Source organism: Phyllobates terribilis, unplaced genomic scaffold (assembly GCF_046119375.1).
Source record: "Phyllobates terribilis strain yellow unplaced genomic scaffold, ASM4611937v1 Scaffold_7__3_contigs__length_470593459, whole genome shotgun sequence".
Classification (NCBI taxonomy): Eukaryota; Metazoa; Chordata; class Amphibia; order Anura; family Dendrobatidae; genus Phyllobates; species Phyllobates terribilis.
Genome location: NW_027362767.1, coordinates 46127475 through 46152844, shown reverse-complemented (window position 1 = coordinate 46152844; position 25370 = coordinate 46127475). Strand labels below are relative to the sequence as shown.

The window sequence follows — 25370 nt, the reverse complement described above, 5'->3', positions numbered from 1 at the left end:
AGCCTGAGATTTTCAGATTCACATCAAGCCACTTATAGTAACTGGCATGAGCCCATGGCACCTTAATCTGACCACAAGGCAAGACGGCCAGCAGCCTTCTTTCTACCTGAATTGTCTATCGGAGGGTGGGCCTAATGCAGGGTCAACCATCTATCAGGAAGCACAATGGACTCCTACCTATTAGGGGCTACTCTGCTGTATATGCACACACATTGTGCCCATCATAATGCCTTAGACATGGTGTGTGGCATCAACAATCCAACTAGAATCCAATCTTGGGTTAAAATTAATTTTGGCAATTGGGTTTCATTAAAAATTTTGCACCGTTTGGCTTCTATATTGCATGGTCTATTGCTGGCTACAGAAGGAGTTAACTGAGAATCCTCCTGTGAACTCATCCTTAGAGTCAGACGGCACTATATCTCGGATATAGATCGCAACGCAATGGTTGGACTGGCCATCAGCTCTCCCTACCCGAGAGTGACAGCTGTATAGAGATACAAGCTGTCACGCTCGGGTGGGAAGAGTCACCGGGCAGTCCGAACATTGCATTGTGAACCTCATCTGTCCGAGGTACAGTGCAAACCAAAAGTTTGGACACACCTTCTCATTTAAAGATTTTTCTGTATTTTCATGACTATGAAAATTGTACATTCACACTGAAGGCATCAAAACTATGAATTAACACATGTGAAATTATATACTTAACAAAAAAGTGTGAAACAACTGAAAATATGTCTTATATTCTAGGTTCTTCAAAGTAGCCACCCTTTGCTTTGATGACTGTTTTGCACATTCTTGGCATTCTCTTGATGAGCTTCAAGAGGTAGTCACCGGAAATGGTTTTCACTTCACAGGTGTGCCCTGTCAGGTTTAATAAGTGGGATTTCTTGCCTTATAAATGGGGTTGGGACCATCAGTTGTGTTGTGCAGAAGGCTGGAGGATACACAGCTGATAGTCCTACTGAATAGACTGTTAGAATTTGTATTATGGCAAGAAAAAAGCAGCTAAGTAAAGAAAAACGAGTGGCCATCATTACTTTAAGAAATGAAGGTCAGTCAGTCCGAAAAATTGGGAAAACTTTGAAAGTGTCCCCAAGTGCAGTTGCAAAAACCATCAAGCACTACAAAGAAACTGGATCACATGAGGACCGCCTCAGGAAAGGAAGACCAAGAGTCACCTCTGCTTCTGAGGATAAGTTTATCCGAGTCACCAGCCTCAGAAATCGCAGGTTAACAGCAGCTCAGATTAGAGACCAGGTCAATGCCACACAGAGTTCTAGCAGCAGACACATCTCTACAACAACTGTTAAGAGGAGACTTTGAGCAGCAGGCCTTCATGGTAAAATAGCTGCTAGGAAACCACTGCTAAGGACAGGCTACAAGCAGAAGAGACTTGTTTGGGCTAAAGAACACAAGGAATGGACATTAGACCAGTGGAAATCTGTGCTTTGATCTGATGAGCCCAAATTTGAGATCTTTGGTTCCAACCACCGTGTCTTTGTGCGACGCAGAAAAGGTGAACGGATGGACTCTTCATGCCTGGTTCCCACCGTGAAGCATGGAGGAGGAGGTGTGATGGTGCTTTGCTGGTGACACTGTTGGGGATTTATTCAAAATTGAAGGCATACTGAACCAGCGGCATGCTATTCCATCCGGTTTAGTTGGACCATCATTTATTTTTCAACAGGACAATGACCCCAAACACACCTCCAGGCTGTGTAAGGGCTATTTGACCAAGAAGGAGAGTGATGGGGTGCTACGCCAGATGACCTGGCCTCCACAGTCACCAGACCTGAACCCAATCGAGTTGGTTTGGGGTGAGCTGGACCGCAGAGTGAAGGCAAAAGGGCCAACAAGTGCTAAGCATCTCTGGGAACTCCTTCAAGATTGTTGGAAGACCATTTCCGGTGACTACCTCTTGAAGCTCATCAAGAGAATGCCAAGAGTGTGCAAAGCAGTCATCAAAGCAAAAGGTGGCTACTTTGAAGAACCTAGAATATAAGACATATTTTCAGTTGTTTCACACTTTTTTGTTAAGTATATAATTCCACATGTGTTAATTCATTGTTTTGATGCCTTCAGTGTGAATGTACAATTTTCATAGTCATGAAAATACAGAAAAATCTTTAAATGAGAAGGTGTGTCCAAAGTTTTGGTCTGTACTGTATATGGACGTCTGACTCGTCTCTTATCTGTCTTACTGATCTCTTCACAGGTGATTTTAGGACCACATGAAAATAGAATGTGACAAGAAACAAAGACCCTGTAGAAGCCAAATAGTGCAAAATTTTTAATAATATATAATTGCAAAAGTGATTTTAAAGCCCTAGATACGTGAATTTACTTTTTTTCTTTTTTTTAAAGCCCTCAAAAAAGGAGGACAATTCCTTTAAAAAGGAAGTCTAGTCTGTAGAAGTCTAGGGGAAGACGGATACACTGTGTTATGCCTTGAGTCGACTATTTTGGATGCTTTGAGTCCCGGGAACATCCAACCTCTTTGGTTGTGCCTCGATATCCGTACACAGGTGACAAAGTCTTGGGAATGCTCTTACCCCATAATTAAAAAATAAATAAATCCAGGAGTGTTTCTTTGACGGTGCTGGAATCAATTACAGCTAAAGCAGGACTGACTCCCATGTCATTTGCTATATGCAATTTGAGCTGTCCCGTCATTTGCTGTAAGTGATTTCGACATGCCCACTTATTTGTTACCCCGGGCAATAATCGTGACCCCTTGGTAGTGCCAGTCTCAATATTACTGCCATCTGCTGAACCTGAAACACCGTTTTTTTAAGGACAGCAGTCGTGGAGGCACAATGTTTGGGATGGGGTGCTGCACTGTGCATTGTGCTATGATATGGTGCCCTTCTTGTGCATACAGACATTAATTACAGTATTACATGGTTGCAGTACACTAGATTCCAGACATAGCTGCCGACCATGCCCGCTATGCCGCCAGACGTCACCAGATAACATGCCCCGTAATTCACCCCTTGTCTGACAGCTCTTCCATCCTTTGCATCATGTGATTCCTTACCCGGCCAAGTGGGTTGTCCAGAAGAAGAACTTGCTGCAATGAGGGGGCCACTTCCTCCAGCTGCAGCATATGACAGAGGTCCGTCAGCTCTTCCTGTCCCAAAGACCCTGTGCCCGTGGTGTCAAAACTATCAAACAGCTCCTTAAGACGAGCTTCATACTGGTCCTGCTCCATCCCATAGCCACCACTGGGTCCTGCAACATAGAAGTTGGGTATATTCATTTAGAAGGAACATATGCAAATACGGACACATAATAACGGTATAATATTACAGCTGTGATGTCGTCAATGAAAAAACAAATCATAAATAACCCCCAAAAGGAGAAGTTCTCAAGATGCTTCCAATTGTATATAATATTTTGGAATCAGGAGAACCACTCTGAATATTCTTTAATTCATTAATTTGACTTTTTAAAAGATCTCTGCTTGCTGTCAATTAAATAATTTCCTTTACATGTAGGAGGTTGGAAACCCGTCCAGTCCGAACCCTGCAAGTCTATAGAACTGTCAGCCCAGTGGTGTAACTTGAAGATTGTGGGTCCCAATGCAAAATCTCAAATAGGGCACCCAACTATTGGAGATTTTTAATAGTAATAGTATTTTCATATGGGCCAAAGGGACCTTTTGGACCCCCACTAGGCTTAAGGGCCCGGGTGCCATTGCAATCCCTGCACCTACTTTAGTTAAACCCCTGACCCAGCAGCACAGCCCTCTCCAGTTCTGACAGTTTGCTACAATGTATCAATAATATGATAAAGTTACAGAACTGTTCATTACACAGTAACTTAGAATTACTTGGATAAAGATGAAAAGTCCAGGTGATTCTTTTTTATTGAAGCATTTTTACAAGGGTTTTTTTTTTCTTCATTTATACATTTGCTATGTGGGTTTTCGAGCCTTAAAGGGATTGTTTGAACATGACCATGGGAAAAATTACTTACCTATATGGATGAATGAGGATCAGATGAGTCCTAATACTGATGTGCACTGCAGTCACCAGTAACGACTGGTCTCCCAATATGATCGCTTTGCATCCTATCGTAAAACTGAGCCTTGCACAACCGCATTTCTTCACGTGTAAATGCCGTGCGTTGTACCTGGACAGATCTGACGATTTATATAATCTTTAACCCCCGCTTTGTGATCAGGAAAATTCTAATCTTAAAAACAAAAAATAATCTGCAGACAATCCCGTTTACCAACCTCTCCAGTAGTCAAGGAGGGGATTGTCACCGGTATATCCTAAATAAGTCTCACTATCCAATTCTAGGGGGCTCCATGGCAATTTAGTTAACATGGCGCAACCTCCATGTATCCTTACAATGAATGATCAAATTCCTTAGATTGTTGCTGGTCCGATTCCTTTAGGTTATGTGCGCAGGATCAGGGCTCTTTCACACGTCAGTATCTCTGGTACTTGTGGTGACAGTTTCCACACGTACTGGAGACACTGACACACGCAGACCCATTCAAATCTATGAGTCTGTGCACATCTCAGTGGGCTTTCACGGACCATGTGTCTGTGTGCGCCACACGGAGACAAGTCATTTTTTTTCCCCGGATACACGGTCCGTAAAACGTACCACACGGATGACATCTGTGTGTCATCCATGTGACATGTACCGGCGCCTGGGAATGGCGCTAACTGTAGTGCTGATTCCCATGCGCCCCTTCCGAGGGATCCTGATGCGGTACACGTGCCGCACACTGATGCAACACGTAAAACACACATGGACACGGATACCTCTGGTACCGGAAATATCCGGATGTGTGAAACCGGCCTCAGGAATTGCTTGCAGAAAGTTCTGTAGCGTTTCTGCAAGGTTCTGCACCTCTTGCAAAAACAAAAACACTGAGGAAAATCACCAGCATTTTTGACGCGTTTTTTGTGCATTTTTTCCAATGCAATATATTGGAAAAATGCAGGCCAAAAGGCACAAATAATGGACATGCAGCTTCTTTTTCTGCACATTAAATTCAGTCAGGAAAAATCCCAATCATGTGCACAGAACTTGCAAAATGTCATAGGAAATCATGGGACAAGATTGGCAATGAATTTTTGGCTCATTTCTGTGAAGAAAAAAAAGCACCAAAAACGCACTGTGTGCACATAGCAAAAGACTGGGGTCATGTTAGACATTACTCAACTTTCCAAGACGAGTAAAAGGACTTTGCAGGTTCTGAACTCCATTTTCCAGGTCAGATCATTCTTCTAGAATACACTTTTATCTAAACTTTATTAAGAAAGGTTGTTTTTAGGAAGGTCAGGCCGATGGCATTTGGAGGGTTAATCTAATCAACTGCGGTAAAAAAATAAAAATAACGATCAAAAAGCCGTTTGCCCCGCTACGATTACATCACGCTTTCATGGCGCAGTGCGAGACTTGAGCGGCTGCCAGCGCGCACAATGTAATTAGCCATCGCGATTAAGTCATTGTCCTGAAATAGAGTCTGTCACCGGCAAATACAAAAGTAACGAGTTTGTTTTTCTATCCGGATCCTTAGTAGACTTAATGTAATAATTATTAACCAAATTCCAAGCAAAACAGAAACATTTATTGCTAAATTCAAAATATCCCAAGAAGATCTCTATGGGGGCTAAGTATTTGCAAATAAAAGGGACTGTTTAGGATAATAATAATAATAATAATAATAAAAAAAAAGCTAGTTTCTTCAAAAAACAGCGCCACCACTGTTCACAGGATGAGTGTGGTATTGCAAATCGGTCACATTAACTTCAAGGGCGCAAAGCTGCAATACTCGACGCAAACCACAGATGGGTGGCGCAGCTTCTTGTAGAAAGCAGCCGTGTGTCTTTCTAATCTGGGACAATGACCAGCGTTCATACATAACTACATGCACTCATTGGCCGTTCACATGACTATAGTCTATAATTATGCAAAGCGAGCTGCAATCGTGGCCATTGCGTCTTGATTGATGTCTTAGGTCGTTAGAAGCCATATTGATCTTAATGATGATCTTAAAGTTTTTTCAGCTGATTTTGGGTTTCTGCGCATGTGCAAGGTGTACGACCCAGCCCACCGCACGCGACCCAGCCCACCGCACGCATGCAGAACCTCCTTTACTCAGTCTTGCGCCACTTGGTGCAAACGCAGAAGCAGCCTTGGTCAGTGCACCTCGCTCCACTGCAAATGCCCAGACTCAAAGCTCAACGGGAAGTCAATAAAGCCACAAATAGGCGAGACGACATCCCATCAGAATGTTGCAGAAAGTTTCATTATACAATAATTGAAAAATCACAGATATATATATAGAAAACCCCTTTAAGAAAAAACATTGAAAAGGAGGATTGTAATGGGCCGTACCCAGCAGCCTCGTTGTTTCTACAGCCCAAGGGTGCGATAGGGAAGGTGCATGCAAGATCATGTGGTTTGGTCACAGGAACAGAAAAGTCCTGAGCGACACAAACACAAGGGACTGTGTGTAACAAATCGAGAAGTGGAGATGAAATGAGAGATCAGATATATTTAGACCTGGATTGTCTGCATGAAAAAATAACAAAAAAAAAAACACACAACTAAATGGAAATCCTTAGATCATCATGTTAAAAATAATCCTCACCCACTGCACATTTCTTGCGGATTTTCTAGGTGGACGACACGAGCGCAGGAATAAACGAGATTTCTATAAATTTTTTGCAAGAAAACAGACCCTTGATAGAGGATTTTAAAACTGGCAGCGTCTGAGTTCGTGGGTGGAAAGAAGTTCATCCTTTTCCATTGCAAAAGTAAAGTCGGAGCCAAATACGGAACAACATTTTTTGAATGTAAGACGTATGGATTTTGCTACAGAAAAAAAAAAGAATAATCTGAAGCAAATACATGACGTGTGACCTTACCCCAACAGTACCCGCAACTGCCATCTACCAGCAGGAGGAGTAGTAACCAGAGGGCCATAATAAAACCTGGAATTGGGGCCCCACTCTGCCATAGCCATCATTAGAAGCAAGTTCATAATGCACAGGGGCACACCCACAGCGGTGCCACACAGCAATGTCACTGTGGGCATTAAAGGGGTAGTCCAATCCTAATATGTAGTAAGTGTAATGATAATAATATTGGCAACTATTCCCAATAACAAATATAGGATAGTTAATATTATCAAATTCCTCCAATTAGAGAAGTAGTAGTATAGTTCTTCTGATTCACTATGTTGCTTACCCCATGTGCAGGGCATTGCAGGAGCATAAGTATCCATGGTTACAACCACTAACAGCTAACTGTCAGAATATGAGTAGCTGTAACCATGGAATCTAAGCTACTCCAATGCCCTGCACACGGGGTAAGCGACATAGCTAATCAGAAGAACTATACTACATTTGTAATTATATATTACTACTACTACTCCTACTCCATATTTAGATAGGATCTTGGGGATGGGAATGCCCCTTGAACCATGCGCTGTCACATGCAAAAAAGTAACACAGCAGTATATTGTACACAGCAAAGGTAAGTATTGGGGTTTTATTGTATAACAGAGTGGAGCCAAATTCAATTCTCCACCCCCCTTACTCCTGTGAAGAGGTGGGCCTCCTAAATTCTGGGCATTTTTTGGTACCCCCCTAAGGTATGCCCATGTCACTCAGCTTTCCTTCTGTCTGCGACACAACCATGGGTCATAGATTATGGGCTGGATCACATTCCCCTACAACATTCATCATTGATATGTTATTTTATACTGTAGTAACATCCAAAGCTGCAGACACCGTCCAGGGTATTGTACTGCAAGAAGCCGACATGATCCGTGTATTCCCCAATATTCTCCCATTCTGGATTACTGGACTGATCTGTCTCTCCCCTGTACAGAACGTGACTCTGCTGTGCCCCCTCCCCCACCCTAAGGCATCTCCTCCATCCATATTGGCACGTTTTACGCTCCAGATCAATTAGAGGCACATGATGGCAAACGTCCCGAGCCACAAACAAGCCCGGCAGCATCAAACATTTATGGAGACAGCATATCTTTGCATAAATGACATTTGCAGAAATTAGAAACCAACAGGAGGGTTCAGCAATGACGGACACCAGCGGAATATAAATGAAGACATTACAGGGGTCTGCTGTTCACATCAGCTGATACGTGGAGGTCCCTGCCAGCTACAGACACATTCATGTCGGTGGAAACCTCGTGGTGATCACAGGGTCTTAGTGACATGCAGATTGACGGGCCCCCGCTAATCAGTTAGCAATGGCCTATCCAACGGCCAGAGCATCAGTGTTAAATCCCAGAAAACACTTTAACAAAGCAGATCACAGGGAGACATGAGAGTGGAGGGGACACTCGGACATTTAAAGCCAATCCTGCTACTAGTTTAATGTCTTCTACTCATTAGCATGTGGGCCATTATACCTCAGCAAAGTAATAACCCAAAGAAGATTTTAAAGAAGCACTCCTCCTCCCATTAATATATTGCAATCAACATATTATATAGCACTGTGTACTTACAATTGCTCATTTTGCCTTTCTACCCAGATAATGCTTCTCTTTTCTCTGCTCTATGTAGAAACAGGAAGTCTCTTGTCCCTGCAAAAATCATTCCCCTCTTCAACTCCTGACCCAGCTGTTCCCTCCTCCTCCTGTCAGGGACTTTTGCAGTAACTCATGACTCATACAGGGAAAATTGACCTCCTGTTTCTACATAGAGCTTAGAAGGATTCAGCTCGTCAGTTTTTAATCACGTGATGTCATAGACCTAATGGAAAAAGAGAAAAATTAGCTGTGAAGAAAGGCAAAATGAGCAATTTTAAGTACACAGTGCTATATAATATGATGGGTGTAATATATTAAGAGGATACAAATTTTCATGGGAGTGATTTTTTAAGGGCAAAGTCAAAAGAAACAACAGTGGGCCCCCTTGCCACCCCACGGCAAACAGCAGCGGGCCCCCTTGCCACACCACACTCTTATTTTCCATCTCTCTGTCAAAGTGCATACAGCATAACAGAGGTGGACTTTCAGTTCAGGACAGGCAAGCCATTGCATAGTACATGTTGGAAAGTGAGGGAAAGGAGGTTTCAGCACCTGTAGTGCTGGCAGAATGCTGAAAAGGAAAAACCCACTGAAAAAGAGAATGGCAAATCGAGAGAATCGGGACAGTCCATAGACATATCAAGACATGTATATGCCCCTAAAACAGTATTGACTTTTGGTGGAGGATGGGGTCAACAAGACCATGATTTTCTACAGGTTTTAGGCAAACAGACAGGCAACACTAACAATACCCTAATCCTTACGGATATTGAAGGTACTAGCGATCCTCCCTCCCCCATCAAACATTAAATTAGCGTCTACATTTATAGCTAAACTATCCAAAGCATTTTCCCAACAAAGAGAAGTATTGTAAGCGATTTACCCCCCTGGCAGCCGAGGCCCAAACAGCCAAACAAACAGCTGTGAACGAATGCTAATAGCAGAGAATTAGACCACGATCTTGTGAATATTTAAAACCCTCAAGAATATGAATTGTGGATTAAAAAAAAAAGAAATAATCGTCATCTGAATATTTATAGTCAATAATTGCAACCTGCGCAGAGGAGGAAGCGTCCAGACACAGCAATTAGTCAGATTTAAGGGTTTCAAGGGATGGGGGGGGGGGGGAATCTAATTATGGATTAGATTGAAAGTGTCAATAAAAGGAAAATATTGTCACATCCAACAATAAGCGGATGGCTCCCGGGGAGACAACACGTCATGTGAATGGGCTCAGGTTAGCGAGCGAGTGAGCTGTCAATCACAGATACACCAGTGATCATGGCGGCTTCTAAAAGAGGCGGCAGCATTCTCTCCAGAAGGCACAATTCTTGATCACGGCAGAAATAAATATTCACGTAATAACAGACGCAGACAGTAGACAAAAGTGGTGTTGCTTTACTTTTTTAAAATACCTTTTATTATAGTTGCAGACAAATTTTAGGACTTTCACATTGTGCTCTCTATTGGCATGTTTAAAAATGTGTTTTTCATTCATTTCTTTACAACTTTTTTTTTTTATTATTATTATTTTTAATAAGCATTTCTAAGCCGTTTTTACAATTTTTGGTCTCCATTTAGACGGGCTGACATTGACTGTTCATCAGTCCAAGTGAAGATGCATAGATTAGAGTTTGTCGGGTGATTGGATTGTTCATTCAGGACATTAAACGTATCGTCAGCATCACAATGCCTCGTGTATATAAAGGATGTGATACCGATAACATGCATGGGGAGAGAATGATCATATTACCTATTCTTCTGTTCACATACAGCTTTGTCGAGCCATGTGAACTGGGCTTTATATGTATTTAGTCGATCAGCTAAGGTTTATGGATATAAATCAGTGTGGATAAAATAGTCCTCATCACCTTAAGTCGTTTTGTAAATGCACGTGACCCAAAATCTGCAATGGCACAAATTTAAACATATTGGATGTTAAAAAAAAATAAAAGTCTCAGGAGATATAATTTTTTTTTTAAATGCCTTTTTTGGATTGCTTGTTAAAAATATAAATATTATGAATTAATAAATAAATAATAATAATAATAATAATAGAGCTCGTCAAGCCCTTCCAGTCTAGATGAGAAGTAGAGATGGTCAAAAAGTTTATTTTGTGGTACCCAGATCAGACCTCTAGTCGGATCCTCTGCTCAACATCCTTGGCACCTCTGCTGCTTCTTAAACCCTGCACGTAATGACATCACTGGGCCCCGTAAGCGACAGATGCCAGGAGATAGTGGGCAGAGGATAAGGGACACAGAAGTTAAGTCCTGCTGGAACTGAGGAGTGAACCAGAAGTCAGAACTGGATGCCACAAAGCTTTTTGATTATCTGCAGTGAGAATTAGATTGGTGGGACAACCATGGATCTCCAGAACAAGGGACCTATGCATCTTGCTTGCCCTCAAGTCCAAGACCGGGAACCACAGTGATTTGCATGGAGCAACTCATGCACCCTGCTGCTCCAGTCTAAGTCTATGGCGTTGATATTACACATGCACTCAGTATTTTACTCCAAGTACTTGGAACATCACAGGAGCCTGGTCCAGCAGCCATGTTGGTAATGGTCATTGAATCAGAGCTATGCAAACTTCCTCATACCTGCTGGTGTGACCGATGCAATGTTGTGCGGGCATCAAAACATAATGTTGTCATGGGGCTTACGCATCATAAGAATTGCCAGGAATGGCAGCAGGTAGTAGGAGATTTGCAGGGCTCTCGTGCTGTAGCCGCAGAATACCAATGTGGCAGCTGGACCAGGGTCTTCCAAATGTTTTTGATCAACTCTAATTTTAAGTCTATAGTGCAGAATTGACATGGTTCATGTAGAAGTCTGGAATACTCCTTTAGGTAGCAGACAGGCACCTGGAAAAGTGGTAACATTCACGCTGCAGTAATAGATACTTGATTTTGGCAAGAATAAACCATGGCTGCCACCAGCAGCAGGAGCATGCATGGCGTGTATTAAAAGCATACAAGCGTGGCAGCAGCAACACAAATAACCCAACCAATCCATCAGTGTCAGAATCCCGGTATAGTCATGAGTGAGAACACAAAGCAGAGGTATTCCTGAGCCTATCACTGTCTAGTCCTAATATTAGGGAAAGAAATAAAAATCCAAGCGTCAACCTCACCAGACCAAATCCCATCCACAGGCTTCTTAATCTAAGTTTATACGTCTGATTTTTGTGAAAAGGTTTGTCCAGGATTAACAAAAAATAAATAAATAAAAAATCATGACACTTCTTTTGCATAAAACAGCGTCACACCTGTCCACAGGTTGTATCTAGTATTGCTGCCCAGCTCCACTAAAGGGAATTGGCCAAGTTGCAATTCCACACCTGATCTGCGGACAGCAGGAAAACATGTAGAAACAGGCAGCCCCAAAACACGTCAGTCACGGTGCGGAAGCCTTAATGATCATGTAGCCATACAATAGGCGCCGTCATGAATGAGATGTGCCATATTAAATGGCAATTACCTGGGTGCTGCCTGCTGGAGGATAATGATCAAGGCTCACGTTGTGAATATGTGATAGAAAGCGCAGTGATTGTTGCTGCTGTTAAGTTTACAGACAATGTAACTATCAGAAATAATCAGGAGGTATTCAGCAGGATAACTGCTCCCTGCCTCAGTGAGTGACAGCCCCGCCATTGTCTGCACCTCATTGTGGTGCATCCGCTGGGATAATCCCTTTTCTGTCCCTCCATATCAGTCACGTACAGCAGCAGTTTTGTCCGGCAAAACGCTAAACATCCTATATACTTGTAATGCTCATGAAGCAACAAAAAAACTTCTACAACGTTCAAATGTACTTTGTTCCCATTCAATGACAGCAAGCAGAGCTCATGAAACCACATTCTTCTTTACCTCCAGTGAAAACCCCTCCAGACAAAATACGTTTCGGAGTCTCTTAATTGTATCTAGTCTAGACAAAAACTTTTTAATACCCCTTGAATTTTTAATCATAACGTTTTAAAAAGATCTCTGCTTGCTGTAAGAGGCTGGAAATATTTATATTCTTAGTATACTTGTACTGATGAAATAATGTTCACACTTAAAGTTTTGCTTACAAGTGTATCCAGTTTTGACAATTCTTTGTACTGAGCGTTTGCTACAATGTACCAGCATAGTCCAAGCTAATGGTCAAGACTCCCGAGACCCAGAGCAGAAATCTTTAAAAGGGTTATTCTCAAAATCATAAGTTATACAATATCCAAGGGTTAGGTGATAAGTAAGTTATCGCTGGGGTCTGACCACAGGCACACAAACCAAGCCTGAGAACAGGGCCCTTGAACCAGGGTTCTAGAGAACCTTGTCTTGAATGGAGGTCTCGACTTCTACCCGTTCACTGGCTATGGGATTGCTGAAGAAAGCTATGCACAGCGCCAAGACTATTTCCTGCAGTCCCATAGAAAGCGAATAAAGACAAAACGTTGAGGGTGTGCACCCTCCACTCCATGCAGCAGAGACCCGTACCCTTCTCTCTCAAGGGGCATGTGGACACAGTTTTTTTTGCTGGGGTGTGAGAACAGAAACTCTCCAAACCCTCAAAAAAAATTGTAATTTCCTCTGTTTCCACTCCAAAAAGTAAGCAAGAAGACTCAGGCCCCAATTCATCATTACCTTTACACCTGTTTTTGTGCCTTTTTTGAAATCTGTTTTGTATGGGTTTTTTTTTTTTTTTTTTTTTTATGTTGTACGCCTTGGGTGTGGAGTTTAGCAATTCCAGATGTTTGACTGATTCTTTGTGCGCGACTTTTCAAAAAGTTACAAAATTTAACGCAACTTCTCTTCCCCCGTGTGTTTTTTTTTTTTTTAGTAAGCCAGTTTTGGTAGCATTTTGGCAAAATGTGCCATTTTTCTTTTTAACTAAAAAGTCACAGACAGTTCCAAGCAAAATATAGACTATATTTTTAACTTTGCTCAAAATTCATGAACCACATACACCATTTTGAAGAATTTGGTGTAAAAAAAAAACACAGCTACAAATACTACAAGACAAAAATGGAAAGTAACTTAAAAACCCCACAAATGATGAATTAGTGTTGGCATACCCCAAGAAGCATTGATGGCCCGAAATCGGCACATTTAAAAACTCCATATCATTGCCTCAGGACAAAAGATTGCACTTATCAAACCCTCTGCTTGCTGAAAGTGAATAACGCTGAAGGTTTTTTTTTTTCATGCAAAAAAGGTCTCTGTTGCTACCACATTCGGAAAACCCCTTAAATTGTTCGCTCCAGACAATCTGAGCGTGACTGATTCACTTCTGCCCTTTTCACATAACCCAGATTACACCGGTGACCCCTATACAACACGGCTCCTCAGACTTTATTATGCTCTTCAAATTGGCTTACTGCAATCCCGTTAGTTATAAAGCTCCGGTACATAATACCACACGAAACAGTGAACGTTATATTATCACTCTGTACCACAGTGGAGCTTACAGTCTAGTATCCTGACTGGATCTAATATGGTGATGTGACACTACAAATCCCAGCATGCTGCTTTCAGGGTACACTGGACGTTATACAGGTTGAAGACCACCGGTCAAGGGAAACTACATATCAAGGACTAGAACGAATTTACCAGAGGGAGTTATTATAGCACACAGGAAATTAAATGACAAAATCCTTAAAAGGGGCACTTAAAGGAATATTCCAGGTTTAATCTGGAGAAAGTACTGGATTTGGACTGGTGACACGTCTGTGTATTATATTCTCCCGTATGGGCAACTACAAATTATCAAGGAGCTGAATATTATAATATCCAACTCTAAAATGTATTATATCTGTTATTGGATGTGCATAGCAACCGTTATGGCCGTCATTACTGTTCCCTGAAAAACCCTAAAAGACTCAAGCACAAGTGTCTTTTACTAGCCAGTACCTATCGGAGTCATATGGAGACTTTATATAGTATAAAAAAAGCCATCCTTCACCACAAAGCTTGTGAAAACTCAAGCCCTGCATTAATGGGAGAATGAGGCCTCATTTATCAATACTATCCCTGTTGCCCGTAGCAACCAATCAGAGCTCAGCTTTCATTTTTTCAGAAGAGTTTAAGGAATGAAAGCAGAGCGCTGATTGGTTGCTATGGACAACAAAGGTTCGGTTTTACAGCTAGGCCGAAGCCAGGACATTGTTTACACTGTGCGTTGTTCTGAGTGTTTCTCATACACATTTGGCTTGATGTCAACATGACTTTGCCACATGACAGACTGAGTGTAAAAAATTATTCATGTGAATTGTCCCATTGACTATTAGAAGTCCTCGTAGAAAAGGGTCGTACACAGACCGAACTACAGCCAACTGAATTAGGCCTTAGGCAGTTTCGATATTTGAGGTCCGGGGTCATGTGGTGGTGCAATACGTCGACCCACCATACATAAAGCATAAGGGGGGACGGGGGACTATGGAATGAGGGATAGCTGTAGGTTTATGGATGACAACAAATATGGCCGCCAATACGACTCCCATACTCCAGCGAAGCAAATCAGATGCAATATGTAAATTATCACCTAATTTGATGGCAGAGTTTGCATTCGGAAGTCTGACAACCCTTACAGGAAATTTACCATAGGTTGTCAACTAGTTTTCTGGAAAACAGATCTGGGCATTTGCACTCAGGACGAGGTCTGAAGTCAGCGTTATGGCTGCAAGACGTACAGGTGGCAATGCCAACCACTGTGCCCATGATGGCGTCGCACGAGTCGTGTTCACTACAGGTCACCAGGGACTATACAGTCCCGAAGCGGCTCCCCTAGTAACCGAGCAATGCTCCGAAGAGCCACAACCTAAACATTACACACCCTGCCCGAGGCGGCAGACCAGTACTTCACAGGAGCGCACAGCCCTTAATTATACGCACGCCACCAAAGCCTGCAATTGTCAAGAGATCAACTTACTGTTTGCTACATGTTACCCAAATATACTGGGATAGCAACAAACGTGTCAAAGGGAATCCATTACTGATCAACAGAGACTGGGGCCTTAAAGGGGAACACACTATAAAAAGGGGTTGCGTAGCATTATACAAGCACAGCTGCTGTCTTCCAGACCAGTGCCACTCTAAGGGTATCTTCACACGTTGTGTATTCGCTGAAGGTTTTGTTGCAGAAAGGTCTGCAGCCGTCTCGTTTATCTGAAACAACCCTATTCAGATTAAAAGGAACCGATTTTATAAGACGTTTTCCAACCCATGTCCCCTGGCGGCAGTTTAAGAAAAGCTGAGTCTCTGTCGTAACTGCGAGTGTCTGTTATTGTCTGTAGTGCTGACGTCATGTCAACAGCGCTGCAGCTAATCATGAAGCTCAGCAGCTCGTACTGTGAACTAAGGCAGAGCAGCTGAGCTCAATTATTGGCTGCAGCTCTGTCATTGCAACGTAAGCGTTGCGTACACATGACAGATACTGGAAGCAGAGACTCAGCGCTGGACCCTGTAAGGCTGTGTGCCCACGATACGTTTTTGGTGCGTATTTGCAGCGCGTAAACGCTCCAGAAACGCATTGCATACCTTATCCCATGACTTTCTATGACATTCTGCAAGTTCTGTGCACATGGTCCGTATTTTTTCTGCGCAGATTTTACTCTCAGAAAAAATACGGACATGACCAATTCTTGTGCGTTTCTGCATGCGTATTTGCCTATACAATGCATTGGAAAAACGCATGGCAAATACGCGTCAAATACGCATGTAAAAAACGCATGAGTTTTTCTGCCAAGGAGATTTTGATACTTTATATGAAACTATGGGCTTTATGATCGTTTCCTTTCTCTTTTTCTTGTAATCTGCCAAGGAGATGCAGAAATGCTCAGGAAAATTTCTGCTTCACTTCAGCATCGTGGGCACTAAGCCTAAGGGTGAGTACAGAACCATTTGTTTCCTTTTGAACAAACTGCTGCCAGAAGAAATAGGGCTTTACCTACAAAACTGGAAAACCCCTTTAAGAAGCAAAGATTTCAGCAGCGTGCAAATTCACCATCAGGGGCCAATTTACTATTGATTTTGGGCCTTCTTTTTATCTGCATCCATATTAATTTTAATTTGCGCCTTCCCTAGCAGCTTCATAGAAATATATGAAGCTATCACGGTCAGGTCAGTACATGCATTAGCGGCCCAATCTTGGACATCTCAATGTGCCTTAGGGCTCTTTCACACATCAGTGTGTCGGGTACGTGTGGTGACAGTTTCCACACGTACTGGAGACACTGACACACGTAGACCCATTCAAATCTATGAGTCTGCACACATGTCAGTGTGTTTCCACAGACCGTGTGATCCACACGTAGACATGACCGTTTATTTACACGCTGCACGGTCCGCAAAATGTCCCACACGGATGACACTCGTGTGTCATCAATGTGACACGTACCGGCGCCTGGGAATCAGCGTACAGTTAGTGCTGTTCCCAAGCTCCGGGTGCTGAATGCTGCCCTCATCATTGTCCCTTGCTCGTGCTGTGATCAGCATGACCAAGGGACAACGTTGGGAGTAGTATTCTGCTCCCGCAGTGTCCATGTGCGAAAATAAGAATAAGATCCTTATACTCACCTGTCAGGAGATGTCCCCCACTGTAATCCTCTGACAGCTGATGCCAAGGAGCCGGGGAGAATGAGCCGTTCCAGTGAGCGGGCCCCGCAGCTACGCTGAGCTCAGGAGAGGTGTTCTGTCACTTAGTGAGCTCCGCTTAGTGCAGGGCCTCACTCGCTGGAGTGGCTCATTCTCCCCGGCGTCAGCGGTCAGAGGATGATTCCCAGACGCCGGTACGTGTGCCACACACGTACATCTCCGGTACTGGAAAAATCAGGACGTGTGAAACCGGCCTTAACATGCAACATTTTAAAGCTTCCTGAAAGGATTGTCTTAAGCTTTAATCTAAAAAAAAAAAAAAAAAAAAAAAACACATCTTTGAATTTGCACCAATTCAAAACATTGTGAGCCCATTTATTTTGAGGAGTTTGGTACACATTACACCAAAGATAAACAAAGTGAAAAAAATAAACAAAACAAATACTTAAAATTCCCTGCAAATGATGAATTGGGGCCACTATCTTCAGGCTGTGTCTTGTGTTCGAATACGACACAATGAGTCCGTGCTTCCAGGTGCAGAAATGCTGCGCTTTGTCTGCAGGTGTCCGCACCAAAATACACAATAGAAATCTGCTAGAATTATCACTTTTTTGTTGCATTTTCCCAGTTTATGATATTTTAGTGCAGATTTGACGCAGTGTTTTTCGAGGGCTTTTTTTTTTTTTTATACAAAAACTTGCATTTTTCATGTTTTCAGGCTCGCCATGGAAGCCAATAAGGAGAGAACACACAGTTACACAGAATCTTTAAAATCACATTTGCTTTGCTTGGGGTATGTTCACTTAGTTTTTAGCATATTTGGGGAGTAAATTGCACAGTGTGTCTTTCAGTGCTTGTTTAATTCAATGAGATTTCTGAAATATCACGCACACGCTGCTTTTCCCAAGACACAGCATGTCAATTCTTTCAGTATTTTTGAAACACTTTCTACCCAAATATAAAGTGAAAAACAATGCAAAAAAAAAATGTATTGTACGCACCATTATCCTGCAACCACTTTTGGTAAAACGCAACCTGTGAACACACTCAAACACAGAAAACAAAACAAAAAAAAACACATGGCTGTGCCACAATAACAGATCCAGCCTGTAGACAAAGGGTGGCGCTGTTTCTCGCAGAAAACAAGCATTTCATCCTTTATATACTCTTAAGACTGGGGCTACACAGTGACTTTAGCCATGAAAATGTTACATCCAAAGATCACAGTATGATGATACCGAAGAAGTTGTGAAGTTATCACAACTGCAACATGCAAGTTGCAAGAAATTCAGATTCTATATGCCATGATGTAGCATCACTGTACTGCAATCTCTGTCTGCACAATGTGACGTTAGAGGGATTGTCCGGGAATAGAAAACAATGCTGCACATCGCAGAAACAGCGCCACACCTGTCCAAAGGTTGTGTATGGTATTGCAGTTCGGCTTCATACATAACAGCTGTTCGAGGGTCCTGCTCAAGAGACACTTATAAGTGGCAGATATTGCCAACAGCTGCTAAAATGAATGAGTGTCTATATAGCATATGGACAGGATGGGTCCGCTAAAGGGATAGCCACTACTAACGACCGTTAGGTCATGCTGGGAATTATAGTTTTGCAACAGCTTTCATTTACAAATACAAAGACTCTCATCATCCACAAGCCTGGGCAACCAGACTCATCCAACCCAAGTACAAACACCTCCTGCCTGGGTGACGGCTGTTTCTCCCCAGGCAGTGAGCTGTCAGCCAGCACATGACAGGCTCTGGCTGCATGTTCAGACCAAGATCTACCCCAAGCACCCAGCCAGCGCGGTCCCTCAACCAGACAGGTATTCATAGTTTTCTTACAAATTTCAACAAAAAAAAATATATTAGCCATTTCTTGAGTATATCCATTTTGGGAAAAGTTAGGTGATGATCAATAAGCACGACATTATAGATCTTGGTACATTTTTCCAGGCTTCTGAAATATACAGCAATGCTCCGCTCCATACACTGAGGGATCTCTGTGCCACCATAAATGGAAGCTCTCGAGACTTGTCACCCAGATTCTCCTGACTTTATCAAATGGCACAGCAGCAGGGCCATAACTCCAATAGTTGCAGGGGTTGCAGTCGCACCCGGGCCAAGCACCATAAGGGGCCCAAAAAGTCCCTTGGTCTATATGAAAAGATCAATACTACTAAAAACTTGCATTAATTGGGGGGTCTTGGAGCTTTTGCATTGGGACCCATGAGCATCAAGTTACACCACTGTACAGCAGCTTACTTATGTGACAATACACCCCCAATATAACAGTCACAGAGATCCATACAGCAGATGCCACATTATCTGCTGTCACCCAGCTTTGCCAAAAACAGATAGGGTTAAATGAATTGCTGCAAAAAGCCAACGCTCCTCTATTAGGTCTGGATGGATGTGAATCCAATCTCATCAGCGCTGATTGCAAACACCTACAAAGGTAATTAAGAGTGTCACCTCCCCACATACAGGAGACATTTAGGAGAGCATGTCACCAACATGAACCATCGTGAAGCTGGCAATCAAGTGCCAGGTGCAAGCAGCACATCAGTGCCCTCCATGGAGCATTGAATCAGTTCACTGCATTATCCAAGAGGGGTTTAATCAGGTCAGTGCCATCACACTACAGAGTGCAGCAATGGATGCCCTGTGTGCCAACAGACAACCAATTCACTACCAGTCACGTTTGTGCCATTTTGCTCAGCAATCCCTCCTGCCATGCTTGTTCTATGCCCACTCACCAATTGCAACAAGGACAGACATAATACACAATCACTGGGCATTGGCTGGCAGCATACCAATAAACACTCAGTTTGCACCCCTAGTGACCACCACCACAGAGGAAGAATCTACCAGGAGACATCCGGAATATGGAGTCAGGTCACTATCCAGGATGCTACAAGCTCCCAGCCCCCACCCCTAAGCCCCAGACCGTTACCTACCCCAATAGTCACTGTGTCTGCAGGGTTCTCATTCTGGGGGTGTCCTGGCTGGCAGGAGTGGTGAGGGGGTGCAGGAGATGCCAGCTCCCTCTGCTCTGTTACTGGGAGGTTTGAATGGTTTGGTACAGAAGGAGGAGGAGGGGGATGGGATGTGACGATGATAGGCGTCAGCTATGCACTGGGGCAGCAGCATGGATCACTCGCCCTCTGGAGGTGCGCAGAGGTTACTACAGCTCAGGAAGCGAAACAATCAGAAATATGTAACAAGGATAAAATAACAAATAGAATAATATTTATCATCGACTTCCTCTCTAAATCTATGGACACAATGTGGCATAAACCACAATTGGCATTCCTTATATGCCTTCATATTCAGGTTAGTGGGGAGGGGATGGACCTCCAGGACCTACAAATGGAGGAATAGAGGGTTCTGTGGCTCTCAGCTGACATATTACAACTGCATCCAGTCCACACATCCTGATCTCCAGCCTGATACATTGTTCTTGCTCTGTGATACATTGTAGCAAATAAGTGAAAAGTCTTAGACCACGTTCACATGTTCAGGATTTGTAAGCCAAAATCAGGAGTGGAACAATCAGAGGAAAAGCATAATAGAAACATGTCACCACTTCTGCATTTATCACCCAATACTGATGTAAAATACTGAACATGCCCTTATTCACACACTGAGGTCAACTTTGACACATGGTAAGGTTTTTAATATTAGCCAGAGTAGGACTATCCCAAATGGGTTCACCTTGCCGTGGTGGGATCACTTTCATGCTATTTTTGATCAAAAACAGTGTTACTAAGAACCCTATTTTATTTAAATGCACTTTTGCTTTTTATTTATTTATTTACAGCAGGGTTTATGTTCATTTTGCTTCTTGTAGGTTTTTTTCGGACCAATGTTAGTCTATGGGGCCATGCACATATCAGATTTTTTTTCTCGGACAGAGCCGGTCCAAGCAAAAAATCATAAGTAGGAAAAAGTCAGCTCACCCATCTCAGAAGTTCGACGCACGGAGGGCAGCAGTGCCACAGGAGAGGTAACAATTTTAAAGAAGAATCATTTAAAAATGAAAGTATACAACTTGTCAGAGACAAAAGTATATAAAATACGCTAGGAGGAAGAGTGGTACGAGCAAACGCGTTTCGGAAACAGTTTCTTATTCATTGCCTGACAAAGGAAAAAATCGTTGCATGCCAGAGTTTGATCTGATATTCTGATCGCAGCCATACAGGTCTATGGGTGGAAAACATCAGACTGCACTTGGATGACTCAGCAGCCACATAGAGAATTAATGGAGTGGTGGTCGAGCACGCACACTGTCACTCCATTCTCACAGAGAACCCCGTGTTTTCACCGAAGAAGCCCTTTAAGCCCATTCTGGTCCTGGTCCAGACCAACCCCTCCATCCTGAGACAAGAGAGCCCATCTTTTATTTAGCAAACTCAATCTCATAGTTCATTACCCATAATGTTTTGCAGTTTGGCACCAAATTAATTGTTGAATGGACATATTGTAAATGGCTTCATATTGCGGTATAATAATTATATGTATGTGGATATGCTATAAATGTCCAAGATGCTATTACCCTTATAAGGGGCAGCACGGTGGCTCAGTGGTTAGCTCTGCAGCCTTGCAGCGCTGGGGTCCTCGGTTCACATCCCACCAAGGACAACATCTGGCAGGAGTCTGTGTGTTCTCTCCATGTTTGTGCAAGCTTCTTCCCACACTCCAAAGACATACAGATAGGGGATGTAGATTGTGAGCCCCAATGGGGACAGCAATGATAATGTCTGTGAAGTGCTGTGGAATTAATGGCACTATATAAGTGAGCAAAATAAATAATGGGTTTGTTCAGGATTAGAAGAAAATTTGTTTTTCTAGAAACAGCACCACACCTGTCCGTAGGTTGTGTTCGGTATTGCAGCTTATCTCTTTTCAAGTCAATGAGACTAAAATGCAATAGCAGACACAACCCAAGGAACAGAAGTAGCATGGTTCCTTGCAATACTTTTACTAGCAGGACATGATTAACTCCTTCCTGACCTCTGCGTACATGTACGGACTCATCCCCACCGAATAGACAATTCTGCCGTATCCTCTGTAAGGCTGTTTGTTTTTGCGTCATTGATTTCATGAGAGAATATATAACCGCACAGGATGGATCTGTAAATCATTGCTCTTTTACTTGTCATTGATTGTCTTGGTGCTTATACAAGTCAATAGGTTCCAGCATTGAGTCAATTACTGTACATGATGCCTGGAAAACCTGTAACCAGTACATTGTGTGCGAAGATAAAGCTACAGCCACAGATTATAGTCAAGTGTCAGCAGCTATAAACCTACAGATACAGAGCGCTCCTCTCAATAAGCCGTGGCAGTGTAATGGCCGTCGTCTCCCCAACCTGTAGGACTGTAGCGCTACATCTCCTAACATGCGAGATTTTGGGGGATCAGTCATTAGGACTTCTCTGTCTATGTAGATTTAGGATGGATCATTTGGGCACTGCATGGCTTAGCTGTTTGGAAACTGTACGCCTTTATTATTCGGGCACTTTATGGTCCCATTATTTGAGCACTGTATGGATCTATTGTTTAGGCACCTTATGGCCCTATTATTTCGACATTGTATGACTCTATAACCGTGGCACTATATGGCCCAATTATTTGAACACTGTATTGGCACTGTTATTTCAAGACTCTCTGGTCCTATTATTCAGCCATTGTTGGTCTTATTATTTAGGGACTGCATTGTCCTATTATTTGAGAACTATATGGCCCTATTGTTTGTGCCCTGGCTCTAGTATAACTTGGGCACTGTTTTTTTTTTTTCTTTTTAAGGGCCTTCAGCTTGATCTCGAGACATGGCAACTTGATGGATGAACGATCTGTAGGAAGATCGATCTTGTGCAAGCCTATATAGGTCCACCAGAGTCTTCTCCGCCGTTATCTTGATAGTATCTTTGCCTTGTTCCTTCTATTCTTCCGACCATGATGTTCTTCTCCAGTGATTGCTCTCTTCATGGGATGTGGCCAAAGCAGGCAAGTCGTAGCTTGGTGATCTTTGCTTCCAGTGACATGTCTGGCTTGATTTGTTCCAAAATTGATTTGTTTGCTCTTCTTGCCAGCCATGGTATTGATAACATCCTTGTCCAGCTCCACCTTGCAAAGGCGTCAATTCTTCTTCTGTCTTGTTGCTTTATCGTCCAGGTTTTTCATCCAAATGTTACTACAGAAAAGACCAGACTGTACGAGCCGTGTCTTCACCGTCGGTGAAGTTTTCCTCGATTTGAAGACCTGGTCCAGTGATTATTGTTGATTTGCCCTGGGCACTGTAAGGCTTTATTATTTGGGCATTTTATAGCACTACTCTTTGGAGTCTCTCTAGCCTTATTATTCCAAAACTGTATGGCATTATTATTTATGGTCTGTATGGTCCTATTATTTGAGCACTATACGACCTTATAATTTATGCCCTGGCCCTTTTAGTAAGCACTGTAATGTCCTATAATTTGGGCCCTGTAAGGCACTATTGTTTGGGGTCTCTCTAGCCCTACTATTCTAAGACTTTATGGCTTTATTATTTCAGGACTGTATGGTCCTATTCTTTGAGCACTATATTGCCCTATATCTGGACATCATATGACACTTATGTGCACACTGTAAAGCATTATTATACTTTGTGGTCCTAATTTTTGGGCCCTCTGTGTAACCATATTATCCTGGCACTATATGGTCCTATTATTTGGACACTGTCTTGTGGAACTAGATGGCTTGTTTTTCTCCACCCAAGAAAATGAACATGAGTGCCCCTCACAATGTTTGATTTACAGGATCTCAATGCTATCGGCTGTTACATATTTTCCCTATATTGTCACCGCATGGGAAAACAAAATGATTTGGGACGACGATGTTTATCTTTGTGGTTCCATTCACTTCAGTGTGACATCCATCAGAGCCATAGCAGACATTGCTCCCAGCTTTAGCATTGTCAGACTGGATTACCCTGAGTAACGATTGTGGGACCCAACAGCTATACCCTGTTCGCCTATTCCTGGGCCCTATAACCATGTGACAAACCGGGTCCAAATCTAACCCTGGTCATGGAAAATAAAGTGTGTGCTCCACCATAGAGGGTATGCAACATAGTCGTGCTGCTTGCCTACATGACCAGACTGTTTAGTGCCCATCTGTCCCTATATTGGGCATGCAATGGTTAACACCAGCTGTACAGCGGCCTCTCGTCTGCCCGCCGGAGACAAATCCCAGCATCTATACCGAGGAAACAATAGATGGCGGGAAACTAATCCTGGGAGTCTTCTCACACATCACTTTCTTGGTACGAGTCTGGTATTGTTGCAGATAGATCATGGACCCATTGCCATCAGTTTACCTTTGCAGGTGTACTTTTTTTTTTTTTTTTGCTGATAGTCTGCAAATCCCCCCCCCCACCCCCACCAAAAAACAAAAAAAAACAAAACATGTTCTACTTCTAATCTGTAACTGTAAAAAAAAAAAACAGATGTCATTCTGGTGCTGTCCACACTTGACTATTTAGTGGGTAGGAGAAACTAAGGACTTTTTTTTTTCTTTTTCTTCATACGAGAAAAACGGATGCTATAAGGATTGTGCAAATTTCAGTGTAAAAAAAAAAAAAAAAAAAAACAACAAAAAAAAACAAATTTTAATAAAAAAAAAATCTGACGTATGATACCCGCCTTTTATTATGTGATTAATAGTGGCATCAAATAAAATATAATCTGCTTTATCAGCAGCTGCCTGACATTGAGATCTGGAATTCAGATCGCTGTTTGGTTGAAAGAAGTTTGTGGACTGTGGTTGTTGTCATGAGACAACACTTAAAGGGTTCAGGTTCACTTATAGGTACAAATTTTCCTCTCTGGATCCACAGCAAATCTGTTCCAAAATGAATGTCAGCATCTGTAGGTGTCACATGCAGATTTTGATGCTGATTGGCAGAAGATATTATAAGATATGGCAGAAGATATTATCTTTTGTATTGCAACAGGTGAAATCCACAGTAACCATCAGTAGCATAAAGCTGGTAAGGTACATCTGCAGTGCACATTCACAAGTGGAGGTTGCCCTGTAGTCCGCGTGTGGCCAGTACATGACAGAGGTGTGACCACTGAGGGTTGTTGTTTTTTTGCACAAGAACATGGGCATTGTCTGACCATACCCATTAAGGAAAACTGTTAGAGTGATTATCATTGGTATCAATTTATTAGTTTTACACCTCAAAAATATTATTGACTTTTGCAGCAGCTT

The 25370-nt window shown here is 42.6% G+C and overlaps 2 protein-coding genes across 9 annotated transcripts in view; one reads left to right on the top strand and one right to left on the bottom strand.

The window, feature by feature from the left end:
* The window catches only part of NIN (ninein), a 95526-nt gene extending 75292 nt beyond the window's left edge, over positions 1 to 20234 (bottom strand). For 5 of the 7 annotated variants that reach the window (XR_012247321.1, XM_073638508.1, XM_073638509.1 and 2 more), the window contains exons 1-2: positions 20072 to 20234; positions 3041 to 3234 (exon numbers count right to left, since the gene is read on the bottom strand). Coding sequence is in view for 6 of the 7 variants with exons in the window: in XM_073638508.1 (XP_073494609.1) it covers positions 3041 to 3214 (174 nt within the window). In the remaining variant the exon portion in view is untranslated. The remainder of the gene's footprint in view (positions 1 to 3040; positions 3235 to 20071) is intronic. The other 2 variants (XM_073638512.1, XM_073638513.1) reach the window with 2 other exon arrangements.
* Positions 18840 to 25370, top strand: part of ABHD12B (abhydrolase domain containing 12B) — a 32061-nt gene continuing 25530 nt past the window's right edge. Inside the window, exons 1-2 of one of the 2 annotated variants that reach the window (XM_073638514.1) lie at positions 18840 to 18937; positions 20965 to 21120. The gene's annotated coding sequence lies outside the window, so the exon portion shown is untranslated. The remainder of the gene's footprint in view (positions 18938 to 20964; positions 21121 to 25370) is intronic. The other variant, XM_073638515.1, reaches the window with a different exon arrangement.